The 27,894-nt window shown below is 47.7% G+C and overlaps 1 protein-coding gene and 1 pseudogene across 1 annotated transcript in view; one reads left to right on the top strand and one right to left on the bottom strand.

The window, feature by feature from the left end:
• The window catches only part of KREMEN2 (kringle containing transmembrane protein 2), a 42,542-nt gene extending 30,370 nt beyond the window's left edge, over positions 1-12,172 (top strand). The window contains exon 9 of the mRNA XM_088461722.1: positions 11,339-12,172. Coding sequence (XP_088317848.1) covers positions 11,339-11,480 — 142 coding nt within the window. The 3' untranslated portion in view covers positions 11,481-12,172. The remainder of the gene's footprint in view (positions 1-11,338) is intronic.
• On the bottom strand, positions 7-4,517 carry LOC148453784 (uncharacterized; annotated as a pseudogene).
• Positions 12,173-27,894: the final 15,722 nt, after the last annotated feature.

Genomic DNA, 27,894 nt, shown 5'->3' with positions numbered 1-27,894 from the left:
ATGGGGTTAACTCTTTTTAACATGCAGGCAAGTCCTAGAAGTCCTTTTCCCTTGTCTCCTCACATACCTCGAGGAGACAGACATGGTCCCAATGTTGGAGTCCTGACTGTCGACTCGGCCCGAGGGTCTGCGAAGCCTGATATTTGTTTCCTCACGTCTGGATAGCCCGTCAGCATTGTGATGTTCTCATCCCTTTTTGTGAGAAATGGAAAAGTTGAAACTTTGTAACGCCAGACCCACCTCAACAACCGCCCATTTTCCCCTGAGGTTCTGTTTAGCCAATACAATGGGTTTTGGTCAGTGACAACAGTAAATGCTGTCCCATAAAGATATGGTTGTAGCTTCTTTAAGGCCCAGACTATGGCTAGACATTCTTTTTTGATAGTGGCATAGGCTATCTCTCGGTCAGCTAGTTTACGGGATAGATGCACAATTGGATGTTCCCTACCGTCTTCTCCCACTTGACTCAACACTGCCCCAAGTCCACACCCTGATGCGTCAGTCTGCACAATAAACTTTCTATCGTAGTCAGGGGCAGCCAACACTGGGGCTCGAGTCAGCAAGTCTTTTAAGGTGTTGAAAGCTTGCTCAAACTCAACAGTCCATTCAATATTTTGAGCATATCTCTTTTTGGTCAAGTCCGTCAGAGCCTTGGCCATGGTGCTGTAATGTGGTATAAATTTCCTGTAATAGCCAGCGACTCCAAGGAACGCCCGCACTTGTTTCAGGTTGACAGGTTGGGGCCAACTGGCAACAGCCTCCATCTTTGCCGAATCAGGTCTGATAGCACCTCCTCCGACCCGATGTCTTAGGTACTGAACCTCTGCCATCCCCATCTGACACTTATCTGGGTGTATGGTGAGTCCAGCCTGTCTAATCCTCTTGAGCACTTCTGTCACCTGAATTAAATGCTGCTCCTCTCATGTATGGTTGAAGATGGCAATGTCTTCTAGGTAGGCTTGGGAAAAGTCTTGACACCCCTCCAAGAGGTCATTAACCATTCGCTAGAATGTGGCAGGGGCGTTCTTCATCCCGAAAGGCATGATAGTCCACTCAAAGAGTCCTTCCGGTGTGATGAAGGCAGAATGCTCTTGTGCCTCTTTGGTAAGTGGGATTTGCCAGTAGCCTTCGCTCACGTCCAGTGTTGAGACAAACTCAGCCCCTCCAATTCGATCCAGTAGCTCATCAACACGGGGCATAGGGTAAGCGTCAGTGGTGGTGACTTCGTTCAATTTGCGATAGTCCACACAAAACTGTGTGGTTCCATCTTTCTTGAGAACCAACACAACCCCAGCAGCCCATGGGCTTTTAGATGGCACTATGACCCCCAAAGCTAGCTACCTTTACCTGCCTCGTAACACTCTGAGTCATCCGGTAAGCGACTTGTCGGATGGGCCTAGCACTCCCAGTTTCCACATGGTGGGCGGTCAGATGAGTTTGACCAGGTAGACAAGAAAACTGGGCCTATTCAGCCTCTAAGATCCTCCACATCTCCTGCTGCTGTGTTACATTCAACTGTTGTCCCACCTGGACTGATTCCACTCCTTTCTTCTCTGGTCAAGCAATGGATCAGTTTCTGGTGTCTCCATCGGATGACAACATACCGCCATTGTTACTACTTGACGATCACTATAGGCCTTAATTCGATTTATATGGAAGGTGCGTAGCTACTTCCCTCCATTATCCAGGGCAATCATGTAATTGACCGGTCCGGTGCGCCTTACCACGGTATACGATCCTTCCCACATTGCCTGCAGTTTGTTTCTTTGCACTGGGATAAGCACCATTACTTTTTGTCCTGGATGCAACTCTTGGTCTTGAGCGTGGGCGTCATACCATTCCTTTTGTCTCTCTTGTGATTCCCTGAGATGCTCTTGGGTTAACTGTAGCAATCTTCTCATGCGGTTCCGCATATTCTCTACATATTGTAAAACGGGCTGCTGGTGTTCTTGGAAAGTTCCCTCCCAGCTCTCTTTGACCAAGTCTAGAGTCCCCCGCACTTTCAGGCCTTACAAAAGTTCAAATGGGGAATATCCATTAGACGCCTGGGAGACTTCCCGATAAGCGAATAGAAGCTGTTGCAGGGCTCTCTCCCAGTCCCTCCCTTCAGACTGCACGTAAGCTTGTAGAAGACTTTTTAGCGTTCCATTGAAACGTTCACAGAGTCCATTCGTCTGCGGATGATAAGAGGTAGCCTGAAGAGGTCGAACCCCCTACTTTTCCCACAGGGTTTGCATTAGTTCACCTTGGAATTGGGGTCCTTAATCTGTGACGACTTCCTCCGGGTATCCAAGCCAACTGAATATGTCCATCAATGCTTGCGCAACATGTTCTGTGTCAATAGATGATAGGGCCACAGCCACAGTATAGCATGTAGCAAAGTCCACCAGCGTTAGAATGTACTTTTTTCCCGTATGACTGGGAATAGCTAATGGTCCGACTAGGTCTATGGCAACACGGGCAAAGGGCTCCCCTATAATGGGTAATGGGTGCAGAGGAGCTTTTCGCTGGGGCTTTCCCAGTCTCTGGCAGGTATCGCAGGTGTCTCGATACTGCTTAACGTCTCTAGAGATCCGTGGCCAGAAGAAATTCCGCAAAAGTCGGGCTAGTGTTTTACACGTGCCAAAATGCCAGCCGCTGGAATGTCAAGGGCTAGTAATTGTGCTCTGTATGGTGTAGGTACCACTAACTGTTTAGTGGGCATGACTGTTTCCTGTCCAGACTGAGGAATGACCACTCGGTACAGCAATTCCTCTTCCCAAACTATCTTGCTCCCATCAGCTGTTTCCAATTCCAGGTTGGCTGCGCTCTTTAATTTACTTAGGGAAGGGTCTGTCCGTTGGGCCTGTCGAAACTCGCTCCGGTCCACCTCCCCCAAGTCTATCTCTGAAGTACTGGACAAGGGACTGGAATCACTCACCATTGTGGCCGTGGTAGGTTGGTTCTGTTCTGAATCTGTCACCTGGGTCACTGCTCTTTGGGTTTGGCTCCGAGTCACCACTTGAACGAAGCGTGTCACCAGTCCCTGTCCCAGATCATTCCCGAGGATGACCTTGGCTGGTAGCCCCTTGAGTACTCCGACCTCCACGATTCCTTGGTCGGCTCCCCAGTCAAGATGTATCTTGGCAACGGGGATATCGGTCTATTGTCCCCCGGCGGTGGCAATTCGTACATACTGACCAGGAATCACCCGGGAGGTGGGAATCAGGTCTGGCTCAATCAATGTGAGTGAGGCCCCAGAATCTTGTAGGCCCTGTACCCACTGGTCCTCTACCAACACAGGCTGTAAGTGCCCCTGCATATTCTGAGGAGTTGCCTGCTCCTCCCCCAGAACCAGGTCTACAATATACACCCCATCCATCATCTCGACCGCATCTGACTGGATGACTGCATCGCAATAATCCTCTATAGGGTAACATACCACAGAGACTGGGGCTGGTCTAGCCCCAGGGAATGGCCCTCACATGCGTGGACAGTCCCTCAACAAGTGTCCTGGTTGATTGCAGCGGTAACACTTCCAAGGTTCTGGGTTAGCCACTTGAATCTGGGTGGTTGATAAGAGATGTTTTTGATAGTGCCTCCTATACTACTATCATTTATGCATGGTTCTCTGTCAGGGAGCTTCTCCACTCGTGGGGTTCTTGTACCACCTGTTGCACTGAAGACTCTCCATTGGGGACGGTTAGCTATATATTCATCAGCCCATTCTGCAGCTTGTTCAGATCTGCTGGGCTTCCGATCTGCGACCCACTCCCATACCTCTGGTGCCATCTTAATCATTAGTTGTTCTACCACGATTAGGTTGACTATCTGCTCCACAGTAAAGGCTTGTCTACTCTCGAGCCATTTTCCACAAGCTTGCCATAGCTGACTGGCAAACTCTTGGTAGGAAGCAGTCCCACTTTTGCTCAGTGTCCTGAATTTGAGACGATAAGATTCTGCAGTGATCTGAAACTTAGCCAGCAATGCCTACTTTATACAGGTGTAGACTCCACATTCCTGGGGAGTTAGAGCCCTGTAGGCTTCCAGAGCCCTACCGGTGAGACTTGGCCCCAAGTACTTGGGCCATTCAGCTGGCTCTATCCCGTGCACGCCCAAGAGATTCTCAAAGATCTGGAGGTGAGTGTCAATGTCATTTCATTCTCTCAAAATGTGGGAACATCCTTAAATCCCAAGCGCCGCTTCTTTTGTTCAGCCCCTCTGGGCAACAGCACAGTTCCGCTGCTAGTAGGGATTTGTACCCCTAATATCACTTGGTTCACTCCAGCTCTCTCTTGTGTAGTTGCACTTTCACCGAGTGCCCCCAGCCAGCTCTGTAGTAGGGCGGGAGTAGCGGTGGTTGACTCAGGTAACCGACTGGAAGAAGTGCTTCCACTGCCTGTCGGTCCTTCTTAATCATCACTCAGGTGGTCTGGATCCTCTGGGTGTGCATGATCCCACTACAACAACTGCAGTACCAGAATCTCCCGGGTGTCAGTCGCATTACACTCAATTCCCTTCATCCTGCAAAATCCTTGCAGGTGCGGTTTCCGGGCTGTCCAGTAAAACTTCTCCTGCTCTCTCATAATGTTTTCAATTTGGCCGCCGGTTGCAACTCCTGACTGACTTTCCATGCTGATATTCTCTGGTGTTAGCGTTGCTTCTACTCACTACCCTGGAATTACTGCAGGAACTGTGTGACGTCCCACCGCTGCCACCAAATGTGAGGATACAGGGTGACCTGGGGTTCAGGGATCACACAGTGGAGCAGGTTATAATGAAGTCAAGATGAACTTTATTCATGGAGACACAGAAATCCAGCAATCAGTAAGCAGGGTTATATCATTATAGTCCACTCAGAGTGCAGCAAAGTCTTTTCCAGCTGCTGTATCTCTCCTCCCTACCTGGCCAGCAATGACAGCTGTAGCAGGGCACACAGAGCTGCTCTATGTCTCCTCCCCACCTGGCCAGCAATGGCAGCTGTAGCAGAGCACACAGAGCTGCTCTATGTCTCCTCCCTGCCTGGCCAGCAATGACAGCTGTAGCAGAACATACAGAGCTGCTCTATATCTAAAGACACTGAGAGGGGACAACACCCCAATCTCCAGAGTCACACTGTAGTCACACACTTCCCACAATTCCCCTTGCTGCACCACCCTACTTCCTTCTCTCTCTCTCATTGGTGGGCCCTGGTGTCAGTCTTTCCAGAGAGGAAGGAGGAGGGCTTTGTATCCCTTGCTGTCTGCTGCTGACAAACTTCCTGTATAAGACATGCAGACTAAGGGCTTCATTGGTAGGCGCACATCTATGAATCATGCTGTGTCTTCATTTTAGAAGACACAGCCTTTAATGACCATCAACATTTTGTCTTAGTCGACATTGTGACCTTTTTTTTTGTTTATTGTCAGCATTTTTAAATGTTATCTGTTGAGCTAATGACCATGTCGGTAGTACTAAAGTTAGCAGGTGTCAGTTAATATCCGGTAGTACTGAAGTTAGAGGGTGTCGGTAAGTTAATATCAGGCAGCACTGAAGTTAGAAGGTGCTAGTAAGGTTATATAAGGCAGTACTGAAGTTAGAAGGTATCAGTAAGTTAATATCAGGCAGTAGGGAAGGTAGCAGGTGTCAGTAAGGTAATATCAGGTAGTATTGAGTCACGTGGGATGTTAGTGCAACGACTCACCACATGCATTGTACACAGCTGTCTTCAAGGAGTGCATGGGAGTAGATATTACAGGAGAGCAGGGGTAATAGTATCAGTGCTGGGAGTATATATTACAGGAGAGCAGGGGTAATACTAGTATCAGTGCTGGGAGTATATATTACAGGAGAGCAGGGGTAATACTAGTATCAGTGCAGGGAGTATATATTACAGGAGAGCAGGGGTAATACTGGTATCAGTGCGGGGAGTATATATCACAGGAGAGCAGGGGTAATACTAGTATCAGTGTTGGGAGTATATATTACAGGAGAGCAGGGGTAATACTAGTATCAGTGTTGGGAGTATATATTACAGGAGAGCAGGGGTAATACTAGTATCAGTGCTGGGAGTAGATATTACAGGAGAGCAGGGGTAATACTAGTATCAGTGCTGGGAGTATATATTACAGGAGAGCAGGGGTAATACTAGTATCAGTGCTGGGAGTATATATTACAGGAGAGCAGGGGTAATACTAGTATCAGTGCTGGGAGTAGATATTACAGGAGAGCAGGGGTAATAGTATCAGTGCTGGGAGTATATATTACAGGAGAGCAGGGGTAATACTAGTATCAGTGCTGGGAGTATATATTACAGGAGAGCAGGGGTAATACTAGTATCAGTGCAGGGAGTATATATTACAGGAGAGCAGGGGTAATACTGGTATCAGTGCGGGGAGTATATATCACAGGAGAGCAGGGGTAATACTAGTATCAGTGCTGGGAGTATATATTACAGGAGAGCAGGGGTAATGCTAGTATCAGTGCAGGGAGTATATATTACAGGAGAGCAGGGGTAATGTTAGTATCAGTGCTGGGAGTATATATTACAGGAGAGCAGAGGTAATACTAGTATCAGTGCTGGGAGTAGATATTACAGGAGAGCAGGGGTAATACTAGTATCAGTGCAGGGAGTATATATTACAGGAGAGCAGGGGTAATACTAGTATCAGTGCTGGGAGTATATATCACAGGAGAGCAGGGGTAATACTAGTATCAGTGCGGGGAGTATATATTACAGGAGAGCAGGGGTAATACTAGTATCAGTGTTGGGAGTATATATTACAGGAGAGCAGGGGTAATACTAGTATCAGTGCTGGGAGTAGATATTACAGGAGAGCAGGGGTAATACTAGTATCAGTGCTGGGAGTATATATTACAGGAGAGCAGGGGTAATACTAGTATCAGTGCTGGGAGTATATATTACAGGAGAGCAGGGGTAATACTAGTATCAGTGCTGGGAGTATATATTACAGGAGAGCAGGGGTAATACTAGTATCAGTGCAGGGAGTAGATATTACAGGAGAGCAGGGGTAATAGTATCAGTGCTGGGAGTATATATTACAGGAGAGCAGGGGTAATACTAGTATCAGTGCTGGGAGTATATATTACAGGAGAGCAGGGGTAATACTAGTATCAGTGCAGGGAGTATATATTACAGGAGAGCAGGGGTAATACTGGTATCAGTGCGGGGAGTATATATTACAGGAGAGCAGGGGTAATGTTAGTATCAGTGCTGGGAGTATATATTACAGGAGAGCAGAGGTAATACTAGTATCAGTGCTGGGAGTAGATATTACAGGAGAGCAGGGGTAATACTAGTATCAGTGCAGGGAGTATATATTACAGGAGAGCAGGGGTAATACTAGTATCAGTGCTGGGAGTAGATATTACAGGAGAGCAGGGGTAATACTAGTATCAGTGTTGGGAGTATATATTACAGGAGAGCAGGGGTAATATTAGTATCAGTGCTGGGAGTAGATATTACAGGAGAGCAGGGGTAATACTAGTATCAGTGCTGGGAGTATATATTACAGGAGAGCAGGGGTAATACTAGTATCAGTGCTGGGAGTATATATTACAGGAGAGCAGGGGTAATACTAGTATCAGTGCTGGGAGTATATATTACAGGAGAGCAGGGGTAATACTAGTATCAGTGCGGGGAGTAGATATTACAGGAGAGCAGGGGTAATACTTGTATCAGTGCTGGGAGTATATATTACAGGAGAGCAGGGGTAATACTAGTATCAGTGCGGGGAGTAGATATTACAGGAGAGCAGGGGTAATACTACTATCAGTGCTGGGAGTATATATTACAGGAGAGCAGGGGTAATTCTAGTATCAGTGCTGGGAGTATATATTACAGGAGAGCAGGGGTAATTCTAGTATCAGTGCTGGGAGTATATATTACAGGAGAGCAGGGGTAATACTAGTATCAGTGCTGGGAGTAGATATTACAGGAGAGCAGGGGTAATACTAGTATCAGTGCTGGGAGTATATATTACAGGAGAGCAGGGGTAATGCTAGTATCAGTGCTGGGAGTATATATTACATGAGAGCAGGGGTAATACTAGTATCAGTGCTGGGAGTATATATTACAGGAGAGCAGGGGTAATGCTAGTATCAGTGCTGGGAGTATATATTACATGAGAGCAGGGGTAATTCTAGTATCAGTGCTGGGAGTATATATTACAGGAGAGCAGGGGTAATGCTAGTATCAGTGCTGGGAGTATATATTACAGGAGAGCAGGGGTAATGCTAGTATCAGTGCGGGGAGTAGATATTACAGGAGAGCAGGGGTAATGCTAGTATCAGTGCGGGGAGTAGATATTACAGGAGAGCAGGGGTAATACTACTATCAGTGCTGGGAGTATATATTACAGGAGAGCAGGGGTAATGCTAGTATCAGTGCTGGGAGTATATATTACAGGAGAGCAGGGGTAATACTACTATCAGTGCTGGGAGTATATATTACAGGAGAGCAGGGGTAATGCTAGTATCAGTGCGGGGAGTATATATTACAGGAGAGCAGGGGTAATACTAGTATCAGTGCTGGGAGTAGATATTACAGGAGAGCAGGGGTAATACTAGTATCAGTGCTGGGAGTAGATATTACAGGAGAGCAGGGGTAATACTAGTATCAGTGCTGGGAGTAGATATTACAGGAGAGCAGGGGTAATACTAGTATCAGTGCTGGGAGTATATATTACAGGAGAGCAGGGGTAATACTAGTATCAGTGCAGGGAGTATATATTACAGGAGAGCAGGGGTAATGCTAGTATCAGTGCAGGGAGTATATATCACAGGAGAGCAGGGGTAATACTAGTATCAGTGCTGGGCGTATATATTACAGGAGAGCAGGGGTAATGCTGGTATCAGTGCTGGGAGTATATATTACAGGAGAGCAGGGGTAATGCTAGTATCAGTGCAGGGAGTATATATCACAGGAGAGCAGGGGTAATACTAGTATCAGTGCTGGGCGTATATATTACAGGAGAGCAGGGGTAATACTAGTATCAGTGCAGGGAGTAGATATTACCGGACAGCAGGGGTAATGCTAGTATCAGTGCAGGGAGTAGATATTACAGGAGAGCAGGGGTAATGCTAGTATCAGTGCAGGGAGTATATATTACAGGAGAGCAGGGGTAATGCTAGTATCAGTGCTGGGAGTATATATTACAGGAGAGCAGGGGTAATACTAGTATCAGTGCTGGGAGTAGATATTACAGGAGAGCAGGGGTAATGCTAGTATCAGTGCTGGGAGTATATATTACAGGAGAGCAGGGGTAATGTTAGTATCAGTGCTGGGAGTATATATTACAGGAGAGCAGGGGTAATACTAGTATCAGTGCTGGGAGTATATATTACAGGAGAGCAGGGGTAATACTAGTATCAGTGCAGGGAGTAGATATTACAGGAGAGCAGGGGTAATACTAGTATCAGTGCTGGGAGTATATATTAAAGGAGAGCAGGGGTAATACTAGTATCAGTGCTGGGAGTATATATTAAAGGAGAGCAGGGGTAATACTAGTATCAGTGCAGGGAGTATATATCACAGGAGAGCAGGGGTAATACTAGTATCAGTGCAGGGAGTATATATCACAGGAGAGCAGGGGTAATGCTGGTATCAGTGCTGGGAGTATATATTACAGGAGAGCAGGGGTAATACTAGTATCAGTGCTGGGAGTATATATTACAGGAGAGCAGGGGTAATACTAGTATCAGTGCGGGGAGTAGATATCACAGGAGAGCAGGGGTAATACTAGTATCAGTGCTGGGAGTATATATCACAGGAGAGCAGGGGTAATACTAGTATCAGTGCAGGGAGTATATATCACAGGAGAGCAGGGGTAATGCTGGTATCAGTGCTGGGAGTATATATTACAGGAGAGCAGGGGTAATACTAGTATCAGTGCTGGGAGTATATATTACAGGAGAGCAGGGGTAATACTAGTATCAGTGCGGGGAGTAGATATTACAGGAGAGCAGGGGTAATACTAGTATCAGTGCAGGGAGTATATATCACAGGAGAGCAGGGGTAATACTAGTATCAGTGCTGGGAGTAGATATTACAGGAGAGCAGGGGTAATACTAGTATCAGTGCTGGGAGTAGATATTACAGGAGAGCAGGGGTAATACTAGTATCAGTGCGGGGAGTAGATATCACAGGAGAGCAGGGGTAATAGTATCAGTGCTGGGAGTATATATCACAGGAGAGCAGGGGTAATACTAGTATCAGTGCAGGGAGTATATATCACAGGAGAGCAGGGGTAATACTAGTATCAGTGCTGGGAGTATATATTACAGGAGAGCAGGGGTAATACTAGTATCAGTGCTGGGTGTATATATTACAGGAGAGCAGGGGTAATACTAGTATCAGTGCTGGGAGTAGATATCACAGGAGAGCAGGGGTAATACTAGTATCAGTGCAGGGAGTATATATCACAGGAGAGCAGGGGTAATACTAGTATCAGTGCTGGGAGTATATATCACAGGAGAGCAGGGGTAATACTAGTATCAGTGCTGGGAGTATATATTACAGGAGAGCAGGGGTAATGCTAGTATCAGTGCTGGGAGTATATATTACAGGAGAGCAGGGGTAATACTAGTATCAGTGCAGGGAGTATATATTACAGGAGAGCAGGGGTAATGCTAGTATCAGTGCTGGGAGTATATATCACAGGAGAGCAGGGGTAATACTAGTATCAGTGCAGGGAGTATATATTACAGGAGAGCAGGGGTAATAGTAGTATCAGTGCTGGGAGTATATATTACAGGAGAGCAGGGGTAATACTAGTATCAGTGCAGGGAGTATATATTACAGGAGAGCAGGGGTAATAGTAGTATCAGTGCTGGGAGTATATATCACAGGAGAGCAGGGGTAATACTAGTATCAGTGCTGGGAGTATATATTACAGGAGAGCAGGGGTAATAGTAGTATCAGTGCTGGGAGTATATATCACAGGAGAGCAGGGGTAATACTAGTATCAGTGCGGGGAGTAGATATTACAGGGGACATAAGAGACTGTAAATGTAAAACACCCAGAGGTAGAATTAGGGTTTGGTCTAAATGTAAGGTTAAAAGTTCTCTGACGTCACAACCATGTGACCTGGTACGGCAGTGGGAGGAGCAAGGTTGGTTCAAGTTCGGAACATGGGACCCATTGTGTGCCCTCATGGGCTTGGTTAGCTCGCCACAGGTTACTATTCCCAATAAATGTCCACATGGATAGTGAAACTGCTAGCCCTGCTGTCGCTGGTCACGTGGTTGTGACATCAGTGGTCCTTTAGCACACTTTACTCTAGCATCAACCGTAGAATTAGGACTGTTTTGCAGACCTTATATAACCACTAATCCCATTATTCTGTGCTTCTCACCAAGGTACAGGCCATGTGGGTGGCGAAGTCTCAGCCTGGGAACTGTGGTTGAGCACTCTCATTGCGCCATGCTGTACAGACACAAGGAGGGACAGAGCGGTGACCTCAGCACTGTTAACCAGTCTTCCATGAAGTCACTGCTGTAAGGACAAGGAGCCAGTCCAGGCTCTGCAGAGAGCAATCACTGGATGGGACTAAGCGCACCGTAGACTAACTGGCACCATCTGCATGCTGGCCATGCCCCTGGGGTGGGCACTATTCTTGAACACAGCTTGGACACTCTTTGAGATGCTTCTGGTTATGAATAACGGATGGACTAAGGCTCTCCAGGGTGGCTAGGCATTCTACATTACACATGATGTCGGGAATGACGAGAGCCTGGATTATGCAGGAAATGGACGCATGGTGGTCCAGGAGCGGGGTGATTAATAGACCATCTGTGAGTCAGCAGGCCTATCGTCATTGATAATGCTGGAAATGGGTACAGGGTAGTTAATCGAGCAGGCCCGTCATCATGGATATACTGGAATACCGCTTTCCTTTGAATATGGGATGGCCCCAGGATTCCTATGTGTGCATCCAGCATATAGACACAGAAGGAGAAGATGAAGATTAGATGTATGACAGAAGCATTGGCCCCGGCATGGGAGAATAATCACCAGCATTCATAAGTGTTACTGGGAGAGCGGCTGCTGGTTTTCTTGGACTGATATAATAGACCGCCAGCCTTCTGTGAATGGACACCAAACGCAATTCCATTCTTATGGGTGAGAACATGGATAGGGAGGTAACGCATTTTACTCATCTCTTTGCTAAATAAACTTTATTTTATTGAGAACTATTGTGAGATTCATGCAGATTTATTATCATGCGATTACGCCCGGGAGATGCGGGCAGATTGTCAGCTCATCGGACTGTAAAGTGCCGAACACACTACAATTGGGGCACTCACTCATAGGTGCCCAACCTGTCACAACGATTTTCTGAGGGTCTGTGTCAGCCATTTGTCATCCACAAATTATTTTTTTTTATATTTCTTACAAATTTCTTCAAACGGAATGAGCCACGTGATTGACTGGGCGGGATGAGCCACGTGATTGACTGGGCGGGATGAGCCACGTGATTGACTGGGCGGGATGAGCCACGTGATTGACTGGGCGGGATGAGCCACGTGATTGACTGGGCGAGATGAGCCACGTAACAGCCTGGGCGAGATGAGCCACGTAACGGCCTGGGCGGGATGAGCCACGTAACGGCCTGGGCGAGATGAGCCACGTAACGGCCTGGGCGAGATGAGCCACGTAACGGCCTGGGCGAGATGAGCCACGTAATGGCCTGGGCGAGATGAGCCACTTAACAGTCTGGGCAGTTTACAGTATAGCCTTAGAATTGAGACCTAAGTGGAAAGAAATAAGATATATAGTAAGTTTAATCCTTTTGGAAAATAATATAGAACTCCTCTGTGGTGCGCTGGGAGTGCGGGTAATGGCTGAATAATTTTAGAGAGAGGGATAGTTACACTCACTTCAGGAGTCAGTCAAAAGAGAGCATAATGCAGTCAAAAAGTGTATTTTAAGGAGAGAGAATCTGAATGGCCTGATACTTCCTGAGGTCCTGGAAAGGAGACGGGAGGCAGAAAGGTAGGCAATATAGGATGTATGCACGCAGGCTATAGATATAGGATGTATACACGCAGGCTATAGATATAGGAAGTATGCACGCAGGCTATAGATATAGGATGTATACAGGCAGGCTATAGATATATGATTTATGCACGCAGGTTATAGATATGATATATGCACGCAGGTTAGATATATGATGTATACACGCAGGCTAGAGATATGATTTATGCATGCAGGCTATAGATATATGATGTATACACGCAGGCTATAGATATATGATGTATGCACACAGGCAGCTTTGCAGTGCAATCCTTGCAATCATGCAAATGCAGCAGGAGGTGTATGACACCTGGGATCACCATCGTGACCAATGGTGGTTGATGGTCGCGATGGTGGACGCCGCCAGGCAGCCGGCCAGCTGTGTAAGCCTCAGCTTACTCGGGCTGGTCGACTTGCGAGCCCAGTAGACTGCTTACGTCCACGCAGTCTCTGGGCTGGCCACTCCTGGAAAAAGCGACAGACGCCCCGTTTCCGGGAACTCTGTCCGCCCCGCGTTTTGGTGTCACCGAGCAGCCACATTGCAGTGAGAAGCGGTGTAGAGGCTGGGGGCTTCCCAGCAGCTGCGGATTAGCCAAGCTTACTCAGCAGATCAGCACAGCAGCTACTTAGGCAATACCCAGCTCCCCTGCCTCTTCTCTAAGGCCATTGAGTGCCGAGAACGGGGGCGTGACATGCAGTTACGCCCCCAAGAGTGGCACAAATGAGTGGGCATGGCTTGGCGGCACGAGGTCAGGCCCCATTCTCCCCTTCCATGCGTGCGCCTTCGGCATGCAGGATCCTGAATAAGTGATGGGTAAGTGATGCCACTGCTTCTCCCTCCAGAATTCGTTATTTATTACTATACTTTGTGTTTTGGGGTTTCTTGGATTTGATAGCCGCCGCTGAAACAAGCACCAAGTATGAAGTTCACCATGACACACTTCAACGTATTTCCATTGCTGTAGTATTCAGCAAAAGCCTTTTGTAATTCTGGTTACTGGACTTCTAGGTTGCAAATGTGGGTCGTAGCCTGAAATAAAATAAAAAATCACCTTTTTAAATATTTTCTATGAGTTAATAACAGCTGGAGAGTCACCATCTGCTGATCTGCCAAACCCGGTTATACTATAGAGCAGAGGTTCCCAAACGCGCTCCTCAAGGCTCCCCAACATGTCAGGGTTTAGCGATATCCATGGTTGAGCACAGGTGACTTAATTAGTGCCTCAGTCAATTTGATTTAACCACCTGTGCTCAGCCATGGATATCGCTAAAACCTGAGCTGTTGGGGAGCCATGGGGATCGCGTTTGGGAACCTCTGCCATAGAACTATGTTAGATTTGATCATCTCCAGAAAAACAAACTCACGAGAGACTACTGTGTGTCATCTGCACGTTTTGAGTCTATTAGTAATCTGTTTAATAATTTAATAGCTTGTTATCTTTGTTTCCCCTACTGAGGACCTTTATAAAGAAGACTAAACACATGGGCCGGGATGTACTAAAGGAAAAATGCGGTAAAAACCTTGTTTTCGGGGTTGTTTCTGCATTTTCACATGTACTAAGGCCCGGCCGCCCAATTTTCGATGCGGAGGGTAACACCAGGCTTTTCTGGCATTACAGTATAGAAGCCTATGGGCTTCTTATCGCATCCCGCTCCCCACAGTCACCCAGCACCTCTCCCTGCCGGACCCTCCTTACCTCAGCCTCCTGCGTGCTCCTCCTGGGCCCCCCGCCTCCTTCTACTCCTCTTCTTCTTCTGGGAGTATGGAGGAGGAGGAGGAGCAGCCCGGGACTTCCTGCACAGGTCACGAGCAGGAAGTTCCCGGGGCTAGGAGGGGGTGGAGACTCGCGGAGACCCCCTCACCCAGCGGCAGCAACTTCACAAAGGGCAGCTCTTATCGCATGTTAGTACATATGAGATTAGTAATTTTGCGGTGACTGGTGGGATGTACAGCGCACGTTTAGTACATCCCGGCCATAGAGAGAAATATGTGAGAACTGTGAAGGACCCTTGCTGCGTTCACAACTGGGAGGATGAGAAGAACTTGGACGCTACAATAAATGCACCTGATAAGCCCAGTGTTATCTTATTGTGATGTATGTGCATTTTATATCATTAAAGGGAAAGGTATGTACTAAACTCTCAGGTGTTTTCCCTCTGCCATCCCTATTCCTGATCTCACAACTGAGAAGAGGGACCTACAAAGGAGACCTGCAGACCAAGACACTGAAACCCTTATACACCTATATACTTCAGTAATTCATACCGATACCTTTTCCTCTCTTACTAATAAACCTTCTCCACTGCAGATAAAATCCAGGGTATTGCCGTGGTAACCCGGGTTGCGGTTCAGTGGAAAAGAGTCCCCAACAAAATAACCCGGGTCCAGTGACAGCAGGGTTGGACATGGGTAGGACCTGGGTTAAGGGGCAGTGTAAACGGGTAACCCGGGACCAGGGTCGTGTTTACAGCATGGAGATTGGTTAAAAACTGGAATGGTGTTTGTGACAACTGTCACTGGGAAGGGAGAGTTTACAGCCCCACCGTATGGTCCGGACCATTCCAGTTTTGACCCAATCCTGGGGTAATCTGGATTTCCGTTCTCCAGCTGTTTTGGATTGAGCCCAGTGTCTCTAAGCTAAAGCCCCCCGCCAGCTGCCCTGCAGAGACTGGTCCATGGTGGGGGACCTGTGGAAGTTAGCTGACATTATTCAGGAAGAACAGTATTACAGCATTATGCCCACACAGACCCAGGAGCGGTTCCAGGTGCTGACATAAGAGCCTGGGAGAAGCGGTTGCAAATGATGATCCGAGGAGTTTGGTGGTGGCAGCATGTTACCCGTCCATGGCGTAGTGGGCAGAGGGCCTGATTCAGCTTGGTTCACAATTGCTAATAAGCACGCAATCGGCCGGTTGCTGCGTACTGCATATGCATCGCAGTGCGCAAACCGGCAACTGTGATTGCAGTGACCACACAGACCCATCGCAGAATGACTGACAGGAAGTGCCATTTGTGGGAGGTGATGGGGGTGGTTGGGGAAACGCAGGGGTGCCTGTGCGCTTGAACGGCGTTGCAGGGGCATGAATAAATTATCCACTGCGATGCCGTACGCAGCACACAGCATGCACTAAGGTTAGCAATTCCTGAGTAAGGTCAGAGCTTGTGCAAGTGTGTGTGAGGCTGCAATGGTACTCCATGTTACTGATGGTTTCTCAGTCTTGTGTAATCACTGTGTATGATGAGGTTAGTAATTCCTGAGTAAGGTCAGAGCCTGTGTAAGTGTGTGTGAGGATGTGATGGTACTCCATGTTACTGATGGTATCTCAGTCTTGTGTAATCACTGTGTGTGATGAGGTTAGTAATTCCTGAGTAAGGTCAGAGCCTGTGTAAGTGTGTGTGATGGTGTGATGGTACTCCATGTTACTGATGGTATCTCAGTCTTGTGTAGTCACTGTGTGTGATGAGGTTAGTAATTCCTGAGTAAGGTCAGAGCCTGTGTAAGTGTGTGTGATGGTACTCCATGTTACTGATGGTTTCTCAGTCTTGTGTAATCACTGCGTGTGATGAGGTTAGTAATTCCTGAGTAAGGACAGTGCCTGTGTAAGTGTGTGTGAGGCTGTGATGGTACTCCATGTTACTGATGGTATCTCAGTCTTGTGTAATCACTGTGTGTGATGAGGTTAGTAATTCCTGAGTAAGGTCAGAGCCTGTGTAAGTGTGAGTGAGGCTGTGATGGTACTCCATGTTACTGATGGTATCTCAGTCTTGTGTAATCACTGTGTGTGATGAGGTTAGTAATTCCTGAGTAAGGTCAGAGCCTGTGTAAGTGTGTGTGAGGCTGTGATGGTACTCCATGTTACTGATGGTATCTCAGTCTTGTGTAATCACTGTGTGTGATGAGGTTAGTAATTCCTGAGTAAGGTCAGAGCCTGTGTAAGTGTGTGTGAGGCTGTGATGGTACTCCATGTTACTGATGGTATCTCAGTCTTGTGTAATCACTGCGTGTGATGAGGTTAGTAATTCCTGAGTAAGGTCAGAGCCTGTGTAAGTGTGTGTGAGGCTGTGATGGTACTCCATGTTACTGATGGTTTCTCAGTCTTGTGTAATCACTGTGTGTGATGAGGTTAGTAATTCCTGAGTAAGGTCAGAGCCTGTGTAAGTGTGTGTGAGGCTGTGATGGTACTCCATATTACTGATGGTGTCTCAGTCTTGTGTAATCACTGTGTGTGATGAGGTTAGTAATTCCTGAGTAAGGTCAGAGCCTGTGTAAGTGTGTGTGAGGCTGTGATGGTACTCCATGTTACTGATGGTGTCTCAGTCTTGTGTAATCACTGTGTGTGATGAGGTTAGTAATTCCTGAGTAAGGTCAGAGCATGTGTAAGTGTGTGTGAGGCTGTGATGGTACTCCATGTTACTGATGGTTTCTCAGTCTTGTGTAATCTATGTGTGATGAGGTTAGTAATTCCTGAGTAAGGTCAGAGCCTGTGTAAGTGTGTGTGAGGCTGTGATGGTACTCCATGTTACTGATGGTATCTCAGTCTTGTGTAATCACTGTGTGTGATGATGTTAGTAATTCCTGAGTAAGGTCAGAGCCTGTGTAAGTGTGTGTGAGGATGTGATGGTACTCCATGTTACTGATGGTCTCTCAGTCTTGTGTGATCACTGCGTGTGATGAGGTTAGTAATTCCTGAGTAAGGTCAGAGCTGTGTAAGTGTGTGTGAGGCTGTGATGGTACTCCATGTTACTGATGGTTTCTCAGTCTTGTGTAATCACTGTGTGTGATGAGGTTAGTAATTCCTGAGTAAGGTCAGAGCCTGTGTAAGTGTGTGTGAGGCTGTGATGGTACTCCATGTTACTGATGGTATCTCAGTCTTGTGTAATCACTGTGTATGATGAGGTTAGTAATTCCTGAGTAAGGTCAGAGCCTGTGTAAGTGTGTGTGAGGATGTGATGGTACTCCATGTTACTGATGGTATCTCAGTCTTGTGTAATCACTGTGTGTGATGAGGTTAGTAATTCCTGAGTAAGGTCAGAGCCTGTGTAAGTGTGTGTGATGGTGTGATGGTACTCCATGTTACTGATGGTATCTCAGTCTTGTGTAGTCACTGTGTGTGATGAGGTTAGTAATTCCTGAGTAAGGTCAGAGCCTGTGTAAGTGTGTGTGATGGTACTCCATGTTACTGATGGTTTCTCAGTCTTGTGTAATCACTGCGTGTGATGAGGTTAGTAATTCCTGAGTAAGGACAGTGCCTGTGTAAGTGTGTGTGAGGATGTGATGGTACTCCATGTTACTCATCGTATCTCAGTCTTGTGTAGTCACTGCGTGTGATGAGGTTAGTAATTCCTGAGTAAGGTCAGAGCCTGTGTAAGTGTGTGTGAGGATGTGATGGTACTCCATGTTACTGATGGTATCTCAGTCTTGTGTAATCACTGTGTGTGATGAGGTTAGTAATTCCTGAGTAAGGTCAGAGCCTGTGTAAGTGTGTGTGATGGTGTGATGGTACTCCATGTTACTGATGGTATCTCAGTCTTGTGTAGTCACTGTGTGTGATGAGGTTAGTAATTCCTGAGTAAGGTCAGAGCCTGTGTAAGTGTGTGTGAGGCTGTGATGGTACTCCATGTTACTGATGGTTTCTCAGTCTTGTGTAATCACTGCGTGTGATGAGGTTAGTAATTCCTGAGTAAGGACAGTGCCTGTGTAAGTGTGTGTGAGGCTGTGATGGTACTCCATGTTACTGATGGTGTCTCAGTCTTGTGTAATCACTGCGTGTGATGAGGTTAGTAATTCCTGAGTAAGGTCAGAGCTTGTGCAAGTGTTGGGGAGGCTGCGATGGTACTCGATTGTACCGATGGTTTCGCAGTCTTGCTAAACATTGCAAATGTAAGGTAAAGTGGGCATCCTTACGTAGTGCTGCGACGGCGTAGCATACTATCGCAGATTAACTGTGTGCGTAATCGCTATTGCGATCAGTAGTGAATCAGGCCCACAGTCACTTAGAGGCGGTTACTGACTATAATATTTCAAGATCCAGAGGGATTAAAACTAATCTGAGATCGCCCGGCGAGGTCATCCAGTCACAATAAGATTTTATCTGCAACCAAAAATCTCTGATCACTGGGCAGTCCTACAAGGGGTGTAGGATGGATTCTCTCAGGAACACACAATAATAGGAATTTTCCTTTTTAGAAGTGTCTGTAAAATAGGGGTGAGCGGGTTCGGATTTCTGAAATCCGAGCCCCCCCGATCCGAGTCCGATCCGAATCAGGCTCGACTTTTCCCGCCTGACTCGGATCTGAAATCGAGGCAAAACGTCATCATCCCGCCTTCCGAGTCTCGCGGGTTTTGGATCCTATATAAGGTACCCACGTCGGCGCCATTTTCTCACTCGGCTGTGGACAGTGAAGAGGGAGGGTGGGAGTTAGGGCTGTGTAGTGTAGTGTAGTGTTGTGCTGCTGTTGTCCACTACTTCAAAGTCCATAGGGGCTGGCTGTGTTGTGCTGTGCTGCTGTTGTTAATAGGGGCTGTGTCCACTACTTCAAAGTCCATAGGGGCTGGCTGGACTGTGTTGTGCAGTCAGTTCTCCATAGGGGCTGTGTCCACTCCAAAGTCCTGTGCAGTGTCCCAGTCCTAAAGGAGTGCTGCAGTGTTGTCCAGGGGGTGCTCTGTCCATCAGGGGTGCTCCCCCCAAGTGCTAAAAAAATAATATATTTTCTGTGTTTGTGAATTGTGTGCGCAGTAGCCGCACGTGCATCAACAAAGTAGTGCCAAGCGTGCGCCTGTGTCATAAGTAAAGGGCCGGCTGGCTTGACCGTTAAGGGTGCTGTAACCCCCGAAAGTACACTCCAGTCCAAACCAAAAAAAAAATTATTTTCTGTGTTTGTGAATTGTGTGCGCAGTAGCCGCACGTGCATCAACAAAGTAGTGCCAAGCGTGCGCCTGTGTCATAAGTAAAGGGCCGGCTGGCTTGACCGTTAAGGGTGCTGTAACCCCCGAAAGTACACTCCAGTCCAAACCAAAAAAAAAATTATTTTCTGTGTTTGTGAATTGTGTGCGCAGTAGCCGCACGTGCATCAACAAAGTAGTGCCAAGCGTGCGCCTGTGTCATAAGTAAAGGGCCGGCTGGCTTGACCGTTAAGGGTGCTGTAACCCCCGAAAGTACACTCCAGTCCAAACCAAAAAAAAAATTATTTTCTGTGTTTGTGAATTGTGTGCGCAGTAGCCGCACGTGCATCAACAAAGTAGTGCCAAGCGTGCGCCTGTGTCATAAGTAAAGGGCCGGCTGGCTTGACCGTTAAGGGTGCTGTAACCCCCGAAAGTACACTCCAGTCCAAACCAAAAAAAAAATTATTTTCTGTGTTTGTGAATTGTGTGCGCAGTAGCCGCACGTGCATCAACAAAGTAGTGCCAAGCGTGCGCCTGTGTCATAAGTAAAGGGCCGGCTGGCTTGACCGTTAAGGGTGCTGTAACCCCCGAAAGTACACTCCAGTCCAAACCAAAAAAAAAATTATTTTCTGTGTTTGTGAATTGTGTGCGCAGTAGCCGCACGTGCATCAACAAAGTAGTGCCAAGCGTGCGCCTGTGTCATAAGTAAAGGGCCGGCTGGCTTGACCGTTAAAGGGTGCTGTAACCCCCGAAAGTACACTCTAGTCCAAACCAAAAAAAAATTATTTTCTGTGTTTGTGAATTGTGTGCGCAGTAGCCGCACGTGCATCAACAAAGTAGTGCCAAGCGTGCGCCTGTGTCATAAGTAAAGGGCCGGCTGGCTTGACCGTTAAAGGGTGCTGTAACCCCCAAAGTACACTCCAGTCCAAACCAAAAAAAAAATTATTTTCTGTGTTTGTGAATTGTGTGCGCAGTAGCCGCACGTGCATCAACAAAGTAGTGCCAAGCGTGCGCCTGTGTCATAAGTAAAGGGCCGGCTGGCTTGACCGTTAAAGGGTGCTGTAACCCACAAAGTACACTCCAGTCCAAACCAAAAAAAAAATTATTTTCTGTGTTTAGCCGCACGTATATATATCAAATCGATATAACATAAATGGAGGACCAAACTTTCTCCGATAAAAATAAAATAGAGAAAGATCAAGAACCACTTCCTCCTAGTGCTGAAGCTGCTGCCACTAGTCATGACATAGACGATAACATGCCATCAACGTCGTCTGCCAAGGCCGATGCCCAATGTCATAGTAGAGGGCACATACAATCCCAAATGGCAAAGTTCAGGAAAATGACCTTGAAAAAGACATTTAAATCAGCTGAAGAGAAACGTAAACTTGCCAATATGCCATTTACGACACGGAGTGGCAAGGAACGGCTAAGGTCGATCCCTAGTATGTTCATGACTAGTGGTTCAGCTTCACATGACGATGGCAGCCCTCCTCCCACTAAAAAAATCAAAAGAGTTAAGCTGGCAAAAGCACAGCGAAGAACTGTGCTTTCTAAGAAGATATCACAAATCCCCAAGGAGAGTCCAAGTGTGGTGGTGGTTGCGATGCCTGACCTTCCCAGCACTGGACGGGAAGAGGTGGCTCTTTCCACCATTTGCACGCCCCCTGCAAGTGCTGAAAGGAGCACCCACAGTCCACTTGCTGATATGCAAATTGAAGATGTCACTATTGAAGTACAACAGGATGAGGATACTGGTGTAGCTGGCGCTGAGGAGGAAGTTGGCGAGGAGGATTCTGATGGTGATGTGGTTTGTTTAAATCAGGCTCCGGGGGAGACAGTTGTTGTCCGGGGGATGAAAAAGCCCATCACGGTCATGCCTGGGCAGAAGACCAAACATTCCACCTCTTTGGTCTGGCAATATTTCTATCCAAATCCGGACAACAACTGTCTTGCCATATGTACCATATGTAAAGGTGAAATAAGTAGGGGTAGGGACGTCAACCACCTAGGAACATCCTCCCTTATACGGCACCTGCAGCGCGTTCATAAAAAGTTACTGTCAAGTTCAGAAACTTTGGCTAAGACCGTAAGCAGTCCAGGGACACCTAAATCCCGTTGTCCTGTTGTATCCAAGCGCCTGCAAACCACACCGTCAACTCCCTCCTCGTCAATTTCCTCCTTAGTCAGGATCGGAAGTAGTCCTGCAGGCCATGTCACTGGCATGACTGACTCTCCTATCCGGGATTCCTCTGGAGGATCCTGCATTGCTACGCCTACTGCTGCCGCTGCTGCGAGTCGTTCATCATCCCAGAGAGGAAGTAGGAACACCACTACTTTTACTAAACAATTGACCCTCCAACAGTCCTTAGCGAGGAGGATGAAGTACGACAGCAGTCATCCTGAAGCAAAACGTATAACTGAGGCCTTGACTGCTATGTTGGTGTTAGACGTGCGTCCGGTATCCGCCATTAGTGCAGTGGGATTTAGACAATTGATGGAGGTAGTGTGTCCCCGGTTCCAAATCCCGTCTAGATTCCACTTCACTAGGCAGGCGATACCGAGACTGTACAGAAACGTCAGAAAAAGTGTCCTCAGTGTCCTGAAAAATGCCGTTGTACACAATGTCCACTTAACCACGGACATGTGGACAAGTGGAACAGGGCAGACTAAGGACTATATGACTGTGACAGCCCACTGGGTAGATGTATCACCTTACGCAGCAACAGCAGCAGCGTCACCAGTAGCAGCATCTCAGAAACGCCAGCTCGTTACAAGGCAGGCTACGCTGTGTATCACCGGTTTCAGTAAGAGGCACACCGCCGACAACCTCTTAGAGAAACTGAGGGAAATCATCGCCCAGTGGCTTACCCCACTTAGACTCTCCTGGGGATTTGTGATATCTGACAACGCCACCAATATTGTGCGGGCATTACATCTGGGCAAATTCCAGCACGTCCCATGTTTTGCTCACACAATAAACTTGGTGGTGCAGAATTTTCTGAAAAGCGACAGGGGCGTGCAGGAGACGCTTTGGGTGGCCCGAAAAATTTCTGGCCACTTTCGCCATTCAGCGACTGCGTGCCGAAGACTGGAGCGCCAGCAAACACTCTTGAACCTGCCCCGCCATCACCTGAAGCAAGAGGTTGTGACGCGGTGGAACTCAACCCTCTATATGCTTCAGAGGATGGAGGAGCAGCAAAAGGCCATACAAGCCTATACATCCACCTATGACATAGGCAAAGGAGGGGGTATGCACCTGACTCAAGCGCAGTGGAGAATGATTTCCGTGTTGTGCAAGGTTCTCCAGCCCTTCGAACTTGCCACACGTGAAGTCAGTTCAGACACAGCCAGCTTGAGTCAGGTCATTCCCCTCATCAGGCTTTTGCAGAAGCAGCTGGAGAAAGTGAAGGAGGAGCTAAGACGGAGCGATTCCGCTCGGCATGTGGGACTTGTGGATGAAGCCCTTCATTCGCTTTGCCAGGATTCCAGGGTGGTCAATCTGTTGAAATCAGACCACTACATTTTGGCCACCGTGCTTGATCCTAGGTTTAAAGCCTATGTGGTGTCTCTCTTTCCGGCCGACACAAGCCTGCAGAGGTGCAAAGACCTGCTGGTGAACACACTGTCAGCTGAAGCGGAACGTGACACGTCAACGGCTCCTTCTTCATTTTCTCCCGCAACTGGGGCTGCCAGGAAAAAACTTAGGTATCCTAAGCAACCCGCTGGCGGTGATGCAGGGCAGGCAGGACCAAGTTTGGACATCTGGTCCGGATTGAAGGACCTGGCAACAATTTCTGACATGTCTACTGTCACTGCATATGATACTGTCACCATTGACAGAATGGTGGAGGATTACATCGGTGACAGCATCCAAGTAGGCATGTCAGACAGTCCATACCTGTACTGGCAGGGAAAAGAGGCAATTTGGAGGCCCCTGTACAAGCTGGCTCTATTTTACCTGAGTTGCCCCCCCTCCAGTGTGTACTCCGAAAGAGTGTTTAGTGCAGCCGGGAACCTTGTCAGCGAAAGGCGTAGGAGGTTGCTTCCACAGAATGTGGAGAAGATGATGTTCATCAAAATGAATTATCAGCTCTTCCAGGGAGACCAGCCTCCAGAAGGTACAGAGGGACCTGTGGTGGTGGATTCAAGTGGGGACGAGTTAATACTTTGTGAGGATGAGGATGTACACACTGAAGAGGGTGAGGAATCGGTGGATGAGGAGGATGAGGATGACATCTTGCCTCCGTAGAGCCAGTTTGTGCAGGGACACATTAATTGCCAGCTTGTTTTGTGGGGGCCCAAACGAACCAATCATTTCAGCCACAGTTGTGTGGCAGACCCTGGCGCTGAAATTATTGATTTGTTAAAGTGTGCATGTCCTGTTTATACAACATAAGGGTGGGTGGGAGGGCCCAAGGACAATTCCATCTTGCACTTCTTTTTTTTCTTTGCATTATGTACAGTTTGGGGCCTAGTTTTTCTAACTGCCATCCTGTCTGCCACTGCAGTGTCACTCCTAGATGGGTCACGTGTTTGTGCCGCCCACTCGTGTCGCTTAGCATAGTCATCCAGCTACCTCGGTGCAACCTTTTGGACATGAAAACACTATTGTGAGGTGTGAGGTGTTCAGAATAGACTGGAAATGAGTGGAAATTAAGGTTATTGAGGTTAATAATAGCATAGGAGCAGAGAAACCAACAAATTCTGTGATTTTAGCTGTTTTTATGCTTTTTAAAAAAAAAATACAGATCCAAAACACAAAACCCAGAACCCAAAACACGGAAGGGTGGTTTTGGCAAAACCAATCCAGATCCAAAACACGAAGAAAGATCCAGATCCAAAACCAAAACACAAAACACGAAAAGTGGCCGGTGCACACCCCTACTGTAAAAGCAATTTATCCACAGATTCACCCAGCAAGAAGGGAATCGGTATGGAGTCCCGGCTGCCGCATGGCCGGCAGTTCGTTTCCCAGCAGCGGCAGCCTGACAGATCAGCAGAGCCTGGCAGCGGAAGCCCGACAGCGCTGGAAATCCTGATCGTACCTAAGGTAAGTATAAACTAACCTAACCCCCTAACCCTTCTTACGGGTGCCTAACCCTAACCTCCCCCCCCAAGTGCCTAACCTTAAACCCCCCCCTTCCCCGCTGCCTAAACCTAAGTCCCTTGGGGGGGGTGCCTAACCCTCCCTCCCCCTAGCCTAACCCTAAGTCCTCCCCGGGTGCCCTAAACCTAACCCTCCCCCCCCCGCGGCTGTCCGCTCGCGGTGCCCGGCATCCCTTCGATCAGGATGCTGGGCGCCTGTCTCCCGGCGTTGGGGAAATGACAGGCTTCTAGATATAGACGCACGGCATTTCACCCTCGCCGGCATATGACAGTCGGGAAGCCGGTTGCCGGTATTAAGGGAGCCGATTTCCCGATTGTATACCGTAAGAAGACCCTAATATCATAAAGACATAGGGGTCAATGTATTAGCCTGCGACTTGCAGGCGTTGGCGAGTTTCCAGCGAGTCTGGCCGATGATTTAAAGTAACAATCATTTAAAAGGCAAATCTAGGTTGGTTTTGCCTTTTATACAAGGAATAGTGATATATCAGTGATGTGTTAGTGGGGTGATGGTATTAGTATTGGTGACGGGACCAGTAGCACCTGGCAATAGTAATAAATTAGTGACAGGGTATTAAAAAAAGATTTTTGTTTAAACATTTTTTTTTTATTAAACCAGTTTTTTTTACATGAATGTTTCAATGAAAAAAAATAAAATAATCTTATTATATTAATACTGGGAAACATTGCTATGTATTAGAAACTTTGCTCAAGCATGTTTTAATGGTTTCTAACATTAACAATCCAAAGTTTATAGGGTTTGTTATCTCATCAAAAAAGAGACCGACTTCCACCCATCTCAGTAGGGGGCCTATTCATCAACACTAAAATAACGGTTTTAAGGACATTTTCCTTAATTACTGTTATTTTAGTATTCTTTCGGAATTTGACGGTTACTATACGCTCCTCTGAGGTGGCGTATAGCGGGTTACACTTACCTGCATTCAGCTGTGCAGGTCCTCCTCGGCTCCCTCGACCCTCCCCCGGCTGCTGCTCCAACTGTTGAATTCCCGGAAGAACACAGTAAGGTTTTAAAAAAAAAAAAATTATATATATATTTTTTTGAACTTTACTGTTTTGTCCTCTTTAGACAGGAGGTCAGGGTCCGCGGCTGCAGCGGCCAGGTAGGTGGGGGACAGCGATGTGAGGACAACACAGAATTACTGCAGCTGTAATAAGTGCTGCGCATGCGCCACCTTTGCGAACGTAACGGCGCATGCGCAGCACTGATTACAGCTGGGGTAAGGTAGAGCACTGATTACAGCTGGGGTAAGGTAGAGCGCCGATTACAGCTGCGGTAAGGTAGAGCACTGATTACAGCTAAGGTAAGGTAGAGCACTGATTACAGCTAAGGTAAGGTAGAGCACTGATTACAGCTGGGGTAAGGTAGAGCGCTGATTACAGCTGGGGTAAGGTAGAGCGCTGATTACAGCTGGGGTAAGGTAGAGCACTGATTACAGCTGCGGTAAGGTAGGGCGCTGATTACAGCTGGGGTAAGGTAGGGCGCTGATTACAGCTGGGGTAAGGCAGGGCACTGATTACAGCTGCAGTAAGGTAGGGCGCTGATTACAGCTGGGGTAAGGCAGAGCACTGATTACAGCTGCAGTAAGGTAGGGCGCTGATTACAGCTGGGGTAAGGTAGAGCATTGATTACAGCTGGGGTAAGGTAGAGCACTGATTACAGCTGGGGTAAGGTAGAGCACTGATTACAGCTGGGGTAAGGTAGAGCACTGATTACAGCGGGGGTAAGGTAGTGCACTGATTACAGCGGGGGTAAGGTAGAGCACTGATTACAGCTGCGGTATGGTAGAGCGCTGATTACAGCTGCGGTAAGGTAGAACGCTGAGTACAGCTGCGGTAAGGTAGGGCGCTGATTACAGCTGGGATAAGGTAGGGCGCTGATTACAGCTGCGGTATGGTAGGGCGCTGATTACAGCTGGGGTAAGGTAGAGCGCTGATTACAGCGGGGGTAAGGTAGTGCACTGATTACAGCTGGGGTAAGGTAGAGCACTGATTACAGCTGCGGTATGGTAGAGCGCTGATTACAGCTGCGGTAAGGTAGAACGCTGATTACAGCTGCAGTAAGGTAGGGCGCTGATCACAGCTGGGGTAAGGTAGAGCGCTGATCACAGCTGGGGTAAGGTAGGGCGCTGATCACAGCTGCGGTAAGGTAGAGCGCTGATCACAGCTGGGGTAAGGTAGAGCGCTGATTACAGTTGGGGTAAGGTAGTGCACTGATTACAGCTGGGGTAAGGTAGTGCACTGATTACAGCTGCGGTAAGGTAGAGCACTGATTACAGCTAAGGTAAGGTACAGCACTGATTACAGCTGCGGTAAGGTACAGCACTGATTACAGCTGGGGTAAGGTAGAGCACTGATTACAGCTGGGGAAGGTAGTGCACTGATTACAGCTGGGGTAAGGAAGAGCACTGATTACAGCTGGGGTAAGGTAGTGCACTGATTACAGTTGCGGTAAGGTAGAGCACTGATTACAGCTGGGGCTTACCGCTGATTACAACTGGGGTAAGGTAGAGTGCTGATTACAGCTGGGGTAAGGTAGAGCGCTGATTACAGCTGGGGTAAGGTAGAGCACTGATTACAGCTGGGGTAAGGTAGAGCGCTGATTACAGCTGCGGTAAGGTAGGGCACTGAGTACAGCTGCGGTAAGGTAGAGCACTGAGTACAGCTGGGGTAAGGTAGAGCACTGATTACAGCTGGGGTAAGGTAGAGCGCTGATTACAGCTGCGGTATGGTAGGGCGCTGATTACAGCTGCGGTATGGTAGGGCGCTGATTACAGCTGCGGTAAGGTAGAGCACTGATTACAGCTGCGGTAAGGTAGAGCACTGGTAACAGCTGGGGTAAGGTAGAGCGCTGATTACAGCTGGGGTAAGGTAGAGCGCTGATT

This window comes from Taudactylus pleione, unplaced genomic scaffold, assembly GCF_031769625.1.
Source record: "Taudactylus pleione unplaced genomic scaffold, aTauple2 ptg001090l, whole genome shotgun sequence".
Classification (NCBI taxonomy): domain Eukaryota; kingdom Metazoa; phylum Chordata; class Amphibia; order Anura; family Myobatrachidae; genus Taudactylus; species Taudactylus pleione.
The sequence above is the reverse complement of the archived record's forward strand: the minus strand, read 5'-3'. Positions and strand labels throughout refer to the sequence as shown.